The sequence below is a fragment of the Poecilia formosa genome, unplaced genomic scaffold (genome assembly GCF_000485575.1).
Source record: "Poecilia formosa unplaced genomic scaffold, Poecilia_formosa-5.1.2 Scaffold1209, whole genome shotgun sequence".
NCBI lineage: Eukaryota > Metazoa > Chordata > Actinopteri > Cyprinodontiformes > Poeciliidae > Poecilia > Poecilia formosa.
This window is the reverse complement of record NW_006801148.1, coordinates 9,759-20,109: the sequence shown is the minus strand read 5'-3', so window position 1 is coordinate 20,109 and position 10,351 is coordinate 9,759. Positions and strand designations below refer to the sequence as shown.

General features: G+C 41.0%; 1 protein-coding gene across 4 annotated transcripts in view; it reads left to right on the top strand.

Moving 5' to 3' along the window:
* The first annotated feature begins 142 nt into the window (after positions 1 to 142).
* LOC103132678 (WD repeat-containing protein 37-like) overlaps positions 143 to 10,351 on the top strand; it is a 19,961-nt gene continuing 9,752 nt past the window's right edge. The window contains exons 1-9 of one of the 4 annotated variants that reach the window (XM_016667520.1): positions 143 to 458; positions 3,762 to 3,858; positions 3,952 to 4,047; positions 5,246 to 5,310; positions 5,590 to 5,673; positions 8,350 to 8,488; positions 8,579 to 8,650; positions 8,781 to 8,825; positions 8,959 to 9,035. In XM_016667520.1, coding sequence (XP_016523006.1) covers positions 306 to 458; positions 3,762 to 3,858; positions 3,952 to 4,047; positions 5,246 to 5,310; positions 5,590 to 5,673; positions 8,350 to 8,488; positions 8,579 to 8,650; positions 8,781 to 8,825; positions 8,959 to 9,035 — 828 coding nt within the window. In that variant the 5' untranslated portion in view covers positions 143 to 305. Of the gene's footprint in view, positions 459 to 2,528; positions 2,840 to 3,761; positions 3,859 to 3,951; positions 4,048 to 5,245; positions 5,365 to 5,589; positions 5,674 to 8,349; positions 8,489 to 8,578; positions 8,651 to 8,780; positions 8,826 to 8,958; positions 9,036 to 10,351 lie in introns of those variants that run through there. The other 3 variants (XM_016667522.1, XM_016667521.1, XM_007544474.2) reach the window with 3 other exon arrangements.

Below are 10,351 nucleotides of genomic sequence, written 5' to 3'. Positions count from 1 at the left end.
GAAGAGATGAGGAAAAAAAACATTAATCATACAAATGAAAATTATTGAACTCATTTTAATTTATCATGCTTTTAGTTGATTGTTTATTACAGCAGGCTTTCTCCTGAATTGTAAACAACCATTTCTAGCCCTGTTTTTATTTATTTATTTTTTTACCACCTACAGGTAGGTGGTGACAAGTGACAAAACCCAGCCTACCCACCTGCCAACCAGCGAGCCTGGCCCTTGTTTACCTGCTCCTCAGGTAGTTTGTAAGCAGGTAAGGTTGGGGGGGCGGGGTCAGGGCCTCACACGGGATAGGAGAGATGCCTGTGGAGGGCGGAAGCAGCAGTGGCTCGGCTTCGGCCGCACGTCACCCCAAGCAGAAGCGCAAGGCACACAGTTTGTCCATCCGGCGCACCAACAGCACAGAGGAGCGGCCACCGGGCATCCTGAGAGGAGACATGCTGGAGGGACAGGTCAGAGCAGAGGGGAGGAGTCCCTACATTTATTATTTTTTATCATTTGGAAATGTGATGTCAGGAAGTTTTTCCTTTTATTTTTGTTAAAATGAAAGTGATTGCTACGGTATGTGGCTTTTTGTCAGCCGTGACCCTGCAGTGCCAGCCTGTTTAACAGCATTTTTAAGGTGTAATGGTAAGGCAACATTGACGACTTACTTTCTACTATCAGAGTTCAGTTTGTTCCCTTCAAGAAAGGAAAATGTTTAATCCGTACTAACTTAACGCCAGTCGTTACAGAACGTTTACCATCCTAGGCGGTGACGCCTTTAGTTACTGATTTAAAGGGATCGACTGTAACGTTCCTCCACCGCCATAAAGTTGGTGATTAACTCGCTCCAAACCAGGTTATTTGAATTAAGTCTACAGTTTGATTTAGCTTTCCCACAAATGAAGGACGGACAGTTTTTGTCTTAGGAGTTGCTTCCTTAAAGCTTGTTCTGGTGACTTTTTTTTTTTTGCCTTCTTTACCTCTCGGGCAATAAAAACGACTCTCTGTTTGATTAAGGACGCAGCAGTCGTTAACTTTTAGGAGGTGGCTGCAGTGCGATACAGCCTCACGCATTTCTGACTCATCATTTATTCTAACAGGTGAAATTGGTATCAGTGGAAAGTGCGCCTCAGCTCTCACTTTTTCCTTTAAATATAAAGCCTGAGCCAGTAAAACCGGAGCTCAGCTTGCCACCGCCGTGTCGTCTCATCAAGTTTTAATACGGGTCTGATTAGTCTTTTCAACAGTCCTTTCTTTGCCGCCCTCTGTTTACGTACTACTTGCACATGCCCAGGCGGCTTTATGAGCCCAAACGGAACACAGAGCGGGTTTTATTCTCCTCCTCCTCCTTTTTTTTTTTTTTAATGCTGGCATTATTGACCAAAGTGTGTCGCAGGCTGCAGGTTTAAGAGACTAAAACTAAGCAGCTTATAAGAACCGCCTGTTATTCCCTAATAGGTCTTCTACCCACCACCAGAGCATGGTGACATGTGGTGTTAACGTAACCGTGACTAACTCTGACCTTTGGTAGGCAAACATTTTGAATCGGTTGATTTAAAATCTTAAGATGCAGCCTTGTGTACTCTGGTAGCATTTTGCATTTTCATGGGAGCTGTGGTGGAGACTGGTGACCTGGATTTAACTGGGCACCAGCAGCAGGTTGACATGGAGGTAAGGCAGTTGTTGCTGTTGCAGCTGTTGGTATTGAAAGTAACTACGCTGGTTGTATTTGTCAAGAGATGTCTGCTTCATGCTCGGTGGGAAGTTTTTTTTATTATTGTTATTATTTCATGACTCATTCACTTTTTCTCTCTGTGGTAGCGGTGTGTCATTTATCTTCTGTGCTGCTTTTTTCTACAAGTGTTACTGTGGCTTTTTATAAGTATTTATAACCCTTGAAGTTTCTCGTATTTTGTAAGGTTACGACAGCAAACGTCAATGCATTCCGTCAGGATTTTATGTGATGGATGTGAAATGGTGTGTGACTGGAAACTGGGAGGAAAATAAATAACACTTGGATAAAAAGTGTTGTGTACACTTCTATTCAACTCTCCAGAGTCAAAACTCCAGCTGCAAGACTTTTAGGAGTTGTCTCAGCCAAGTTTTGTCAAATCTCAAGTTGTAGCTACAGTGCTGAGCTTTCCCACTGATTTTTCTAATGCATTTCATTCTAATACATAAATGTGCTTTTAACTAAACAAAACCACTGCAGCTTTTGCTGTATGTTTAGACTTTAAGAGTCTTTCTGCAGAAAATTGACCTTCCACCTCAGATTCAGTTTTTTACACCCAGGTCTTCTAGGATTTTTTTGCATTTGTCTTTGTCTTGAATTTACAAAAAATAAATAAATAAATAAATAATAATTTCAGACCTTACAAGGTATTGGACACATGCAGATTTTCAATGCTTGATTACATTTAGTTTCATCTTAAATTTGGATTCTTGTTCGGTTATCGTTTCCTCCATACTTTTATTTTTTTAAATTAATAATAGTTAAGTTTCTGTGGAAACTTAACTATTGAACTTTCGTGTTGTGTTCAAGGAAACCTTAACTTAACACATTTATTCTTAAGTGAAACAGTTTAAAAGCTTGGACAACAAAACAATAACATCTATCATCATACAGGTTCGATGGAATCACTAGACTCCGATCCAGAACTGCACGGCATTCTGGGGGATGTAGGCAGAGGAACCGCTAGCAAAGAAAGGTTGAACTTACTCATTCTTTGGTTACCTAGCAACAACTTTTCTGTGGAAAATGCGCAACAGCTGTTTCGTGTTGCCCCCAACATGTTCGGGCGTACTCCACGGACATAATGCAGACTCAACGCGGACGTTCCGCACAAAGGTAAAGATTTTGTAACCGCGGACGCGTACTCAGCGACGTACGAGAAACCGTGTGCACGCCGAACTGTTTAGCATGCGACACCGAGCTGATAACGGCGCTATCCGCGCAACCAGTGGCAAGAATACGTAGTGCGACTGCTGCTCTTTGTTAAACATTGAATGGTGTGCGGTGGTGGATAAGAAGCGGGACTAGCTCATGAAACTTGCTGGTATTCACTCGGTTTGCGGAAAATTAAGGCATTTTGTGACGAGAAACGTAGTCGGTGGTCCACTATGAAATCTCCACCGTACGCAGACGGTGCGCGTGAAGTCTGCGCGGTCCACTAGAAAATGTGTCCACACTGTAAGCCTTAGGATGTGGGCGCTGTTTCATGTTTTGGCGCATAATTGCCGCTAAAAACAAAAAAGATGGGAAGAAGAGAATGAACAGCTCAAGAGGAAACTGGACAAAAAAGGGAAGGTTGACGGCATAAAAAAAAACATCAGTTGCCAATGCCGACTGATATGAAATGCGTATATATCATGATGTTTTTCAGCCATACTGCCCAGTCCTAGCTTTCATATTTCCACTTTAACCACAGCTCATTAATTTTTAAAATTAATTTATAACCAACCGTCTTGAAAAAATTCTGTCATTTACCTTGTGAAACTTGCAGAAATCCCTGGTTTAGCTTAATTCGTCTTTGAATGAACTCTGAACAATTTTGCTGCTAAAGAAAAACATCCATGACGCCACCATGTTTCACTATTGAGTAGGACATGTTAAATACAATTTTTCATTTGAACCAAAAAGTTCAGTTTTTGTCACATAAAATCCCAGCAAACTATATTGGCATTTGTCGTAGCAATATAACAAAAGGTGTACAAGCTTTAGAGGCATTAAGGATCTTGGATAACTTTTGATATGTGTTTCATGTGTCCAGGACTCCAAGCTGCCCCTCGGCTTGCGGAACAACCTCCTTGACCTGTTTGGCCAGATCGAACGGGAATTTGAGAATCTGTACATCGAAAACCTTGAATGTGAGTTTACCTCCCTTCCTCCGTCAGGCCTCAGTTGCTGATTCACTACCCAGCGATCTCCGTTCAATCATTAATGCTGTGCCCACGTCGCAGTGCGCCGGGAAATCGACTCTCTCAACGAGCGTCTGACTGGAGATGGGCAGGCCATCGAGGGGGGAGACCCCTCCAAGGGAGCCCTCAAAGCCAAAGGTGCGACATTTGTTAAAGTTGTCTTTGAAAATACATCCTCACAAGCCAATTAAATCAACTTGTTTAGTACTTTTTTTTGGCAACACGGCTCATTCAAACAAATGGGAGGCTCTACTGGAGCACATAAAGTTTCAGTTTTATTGACATTGACCAAGATAAAAGCGCAAACCACCTGTGAGGTATTATATAAAAAGGTGTGACAGCCTTAAGCTACACACAATCTACATTTACTCTGTTTAAAGATGGGTAAAAATTCAGCTATTTTTGCAGTAGCATAACTTTGCTCAAACATATATATATATATTTTAAATCCCTGCCTCAAATCGGAGAACATTTATTCAATTATTTATTCCTGAATCCACTTAAAGCAGTCTGGATTAACAGTCGTTGGAGCTTTTTGTAGTTTTTCTTAAAGCTTTTAAAGTTTCGGTCATTTTCTCATATGAACATTTTCAAACATTTACAAGCCTAGATTGTCTAGGCAGTTTTCATACTCCATGACTTTATGATTCTTTTTAGCTTCTTTCTCTTCACCACCCTTCAAAATGGGCTTTACAAGAGAACATTTTAGTTTAAATTCAGAAAATGAATGCAACAAACATCTTAAGAGCAATAATTAGAAAAAAATTTACAACGGGAAGAGGATCTAAGTCAATCTAGAAAAAAAAAAGAGAAAATAATTTAAAATTATTGGCATGAAATGTTCTGCCTCTTCTTCTGATTACTGGAATAAGAATAAAGTATTTATTTATTTGAAGAGTTTTACAAAGCAGACACACTAGATGAGGCTAGGTGTGGCCATTTATAATGAAACATTTCTTATAATAAGATTTTTGATTTATCCTCGTCTCTGTTAATTTCAGTTAACGATGTTAAATAAACAAAATCCCAGACAGTATGATCAGAAATGTTATTTTTACTATTTTGTGCACTATTTATCCCACAAGAGCATCAGTAAATATTGCTAAATTTGACAATATGATTAAATGCAGTTTCTGTTTGAGGTTTAGTGATGTAAAGCTCATGCCTAAAACTTATAGCAGTGACTTATGACGCCTGACGAATGCCACAACAAAGCTTTTTGTGTGTCTTTTTCTGTTGTTGTAAGTCTGGCCTCTGTAGCAGTGAAACCAAGCAGAGCGCTTGTCACTCACTTCGGCGTTTTTATTCATGGGTTTTCTGTGTCTGTGTCACACAGCCAGCCACAGCACCAGTCAGCTGTCACAGAAGCTGAAGACAACCTACAAAGCCTCCACCAGCAAGGTACCTGGCACGAGCCATGTTGGGCTGCTCCGCAGAGCACGACAGAGCTCTCATGTGTAAATATTTGAGCGGCTAGCATTCAGCTTCTCTGATGAGGGGGACAGGAGGAGTGGAAAAGCTTGTTCCACGTCCTCACAAAGTCAGAACGTAATCCTTGACTGTAAACCTACAGATTCTATCCCTTCCAATGAATGCATGATGTTTAGTTTTATATATTTTCCCCCCCATATTAACATCCAAAAAGTGACATTTTAATGTTGAATCTTTTTCCGAGGGTAGCGCTTGTACGCTTTCCAGGACAAAATAGGCGGAGCTCGCAACTTCAGCGTGCCCACCTGGGAGTTGTGGGGCGGAGATTCATGGGTAACCTCCTGAATGCTCTGTTTGTCGATGAGCGTTGAGCAGACGGCTGCTGGCTGAGTCGCATCTTAACTACAGTCTCACCTTGACTCCTGGTCTCTTTTCCACTCTGCGCCCTTCTTAGGAAACGACTCGGTGGGCGGCCGTAGCCGCCAAATGGTGAAGACGTGCGTTTATTTGTACGTTAGAGCCTAAATGTTTCAAACTTCTCTGTTATTCCAAAGTCATGACAAAACAAAGAGCTGGCCCAAATTAATTTGAGAGTAGAATTTAACTAATTAGTCTATTTTTAAGAAAAAAATTCAACAAAAAAACCCCCATTTAATTCCCTTCAGTAATATGTTTTGAAATGAACAACCTTTTGTCACAGTTCCTATAGAACCTAAACCACACCAGTTCTACCTAACTTTTTTTAATGCTTATGGTGATTTGGTTACCCTGATATGCCACTGTTGTTTACAGTATAGATTTAGGTTACCATGCAGATTAAACTTTTTGATTATTCCTCTAACTGTATTTATGCGAGTGAATTACTATACTCTTTTCCTGACTTGTGAAAGTCAACACGTGCTTCACTTCAGTGGAGTGTTGTCTTCTCTTTTTCCCATTTTGAAAACTAAGTGTAATTGGACTCTGTGCAGTGTCAGGCGTTTACCACAGGAAGACGGAGAATCTTGCATTCCTTCATGGAATAAGCATGTAAAATGCTTATTGCATTTCTCTCACAGGGATTGAAAGAGTCACCAGTTGCCTCAGATTTTTATTTACAAGAGTTTCCCATTCCCAAAAGGGCTGATTTATTTTATTACAATACTTCATTCACATCTTTACTTGTGTTGCTAATGAGAGTCGAAGGTTCTGTAGGTTTTGGTAATCGGACCAGGGTTGAACCGTTCCGTGTGTCTCTCATTCTGTTACTTTGTACTCAGCTGTGCAAAATGGTATTTTTTTCTTTTTTACTCAACATAAATATATTAATCCGTGTGCAGCCAAATCCTTAGCTAGATAGAGAAACTGAATCCAGTTAAAAGACTGAAAACGGAGAACATGGGATCAAGGGAGGACAGCATAGATTAACCTCCTGTTAGACATGTCTGCTATCTGTTACACAGCTAATGCATCAGAATGTTGAATCTAATGTTACAATAAACTGAACTGCGGTAAAACTAATAATGTGCACTAACTCTGGGTTTGTTGGTCTGCTTGGTCACTTTTAACTAGAATGACCTATGCTGCTGCTGCTGCTGTTGCTTTTCTTTTTTTTTAATTGGTTCTGGTGTGGGCCAGCTGCCAGGGATCGAAGCCTGCTGATCTTGTCATGTGCCTCAGCTGTTGCGGCTCTGTGAAAATAGAAGCCGAACTTTCCTCTTGAGATTGTTTCTGTGTGGGGGGCCCTGCAGCAGCAAAGGCCGACGCGCAACCAGAGCACACGATATTTTTAGACATGCGCCCGTCTTATTTGGAGCTCCTGACGTGTAAGCAGAGCCGACGTTAATATTTGAGATCAGAAAAGTCGGGCACGCACACTCAGCTTTCTCTGTTTAAGACTTTAGAGTAGAATAGGTTAGCGGGGTTCTGTTGTTTGAACGTGGCATCCTTATTACAAGAACTCTAGCTTGCGTGTGCAGATCTGATCTCGTTAGAAACGCCACAGGAAGCAGAAGTAATGGAAATGCGTTTATAGCCGTCACCCTCTGTGAGGGAGCAGCAGAGCTGATTTTAGGTTTTTCACCAGGCTCTGATCTAAAGTTAACCTGCTGCAGAGGTGTTTCAGTGGAAAAAGCTGCAAAGCTGACCTTTACCCACAGAAGGCGACCAACTCTGCCCTACATACCAAATGCCATCTTATCTGTTGTTCTGCTTGGCAGAAAGCAGCACAATGCAATCAAAACATATTCAGCATGTAGACAGTTATCTGTTAAATCAACAGAGTATTAATATGCAGCTCAACTAATTCATTTACATATGCTTGTTTGTGTTTTTATTCTATTGGTGCATGCATTATATGTGTAACCATACAGTAGCTCTGAGAAGTATTTACACCACTTTTAGCTTCTGTTTCGTCTTTTATTGGGGTTTTATTTTGGTAGACCAACAGGAAGCAGTGAATGATTCTCAAGGGAGGGGGGGGGAAGGAAAATTCAAATATAACATTGATAAATAACCAGTATATTCCCCTAACCTTTCAATGCTTTTAAAAAAAATGACCACCTCTTTACCTGTGCTTCTGTTTCTGGAGGGTGAGGGGAGACAGTTGGTCATGTGACAGGATTGTGGGGAATATAAATGAAACAAACGGCAAAAAGATGGAAATAAATATATGTTGCTAATGGCGACCTAGTTTTACTTGTCAGACCTAGAGCATTATTTTAAGAAAGACAAATACCAGCCAATACAATGTTGGTGCCAATATATCGCGGATCCCTGATATAAATACAAAAGCATGCCACACGTTTCAGATTGTGATTTCTAAAAACTTTGTGTTGGTCTATCAAAAATTTCCTATTAGGATACATGGAAGCCTGTGGTTGTAATGTGATCAAATGTAGCAAAGATTTAAGGTCTATCAATACTTTTTCAAGATGCTGTAAATGGTTACACTGTATGCAGATTCTAAACTCTGTCCTCTGCTCGTTTTCTTCTGTTCATCACTTCCTCGTCTCTTCCTCTCCTCTGCAGATCGTCTCCAGCTTCAAAGCCACCACCGGCTCCCGTGCCCTGTGCCAGCTGCTCAAGGAGTACATCGGCCACCGGGACGGCATCTGGGACCTCAGCGTCACCCGGACTCAGCCCGTGGTGCTGGGCACCGCCTCTGCCGGTACACGGATCAACCGAAAGTAACCTCGTCGAGCCAGAATGGCTCAAATCTCCATGAAATTGAAATGATCTGATTCCCTTGTCCTCACAGATCACTCAGCTCTGCTGTGGAGCATAGAGACGGGAAAATGTCTGCTGAGGTATGCAGGCCATGCAGGATCAGGTGTGTATAAAGAAATGAATGTGTTATGCTTTATCATCCTTTATCATCTTTCTGTATGCATAAGAAATAATCTTTCTGTCACTTTTGGAAGAAGATCTGAATCTTTGATAATTTTTCATCTCTGTTGCAGTCAACTCCATCAAATTTCACCCCACCGAGCAGATGGCACTCACAGGTATGGATCTGAATTCATAAAAGATTTTTTTTTAAAGATTTAAACAGAATCTGTGTCAACAGGTTTGATGTTTCCTGCCGAGTGTGTGGGTGGGAGTCTGTGTTGACGAGCTTTTCTTTGTGTTTTTGCTCAGCCTCCGGAGATCAGACGGCTCACATCTGGCGCTACATGGTGCAGCTCCCGGCGCCGCAGCCGCCACCAGATGTCAGCGTGAGTAACTTTGGACTGAGATTTTTGCTAAAACTGATAAAGATTTCAAGGGCGCAAGCTGAGAGCTCCCCGTTTCTGGCGTATAGTTGGAACCAGATATTCACCTGAAATTTGGAGAAAGACGCACAATCTTGTTATTTCTGTTTGATAATAACTCGCTCAGTAGAATTGCGTTTAACAAGCTGTCTGCAGCCTTAAAGTCTTAAATTAATGTCTCTAAAATTAAGGACTTGAACTGTTTGAGTTTTTTGTTTTTTATTTAAAGTAAGTTGGCCTTAATTATGTTCATCACAGGTCATGGCAGGTTTTTTTGTTGTTGTTTTTTTCCTCATGGGATTTTGCGTTAGGCAACAGTTTCCATTGTGCTCAGACTTCATTACGTTGCTACTGCTAACTAGCTGCTAATTTATCCTTGCTAGCTATTTTCATGCTTACCATCGGTAAGTTCAAAATCCAAACACTCTATGTTTAGATTCATCACACCACCGAATATTTCTCCAAAAATTAAGGTGAATAATTGCATAAACATTCTTATTGTGTTTATGCTTGCTTTTAATTGCTAGAACAGATGAAAATGGCACCTTTGGATGTCTGGAAATTGTCCTCATTTCTCTTTTAGATGTATTGACTGATTTCTTTTGATTCCTCTTTTTTTGTCACGTGTTTGATATGTAGAAAATAAAATGAATCCACAGGAGTCTCCAATTAAGTCAAATGTTTTGAATAAACCTGTCAGGAGCTTAGAACGCCATGACATCATCATGTAGACTTTTGGTATTTTAAAAAAACAGAGGAATACACTAAGATTAATAGAAATTTTGTTTTATTTAAACTCCTATTTTTGATGAATGTAAAACAATTAGAGGTGTGCCGATCGATCGGCCACCGATCATAATCGGCCGATTTCCGTGGAAAAAGTGTATGATCGGTGATCGCCGATCACGGTCTCTTGTAGCCGATCACACAAACCGATCACCTGCATCTCATTTCGTAGCCTGCCTGTGCAGCTGGTCTCCTCTTTCCTTCACACTGCAAAAACGCGCAGCAACAAATCCTATAAGCGATGTGGTGTGGAATTATAACGCACTGAGTGAATGGGGAAGTTTGTGTGTTGCGGTTGAAAATTACATCGGGGTGAAGCACGTCAAAATGCATCAACACAACAAATCTAATATGGCATAAAAACAATGCCATACTTGACGGAGTTTGGCTACATCGAGGCTCACTGCAGTAAAAAAGACATATGTAGCGATCAGATGGCAGGTAAAGCAGCGCACAGCTACAAACACTCACCCGGATTAGCATGACGGTCAGAA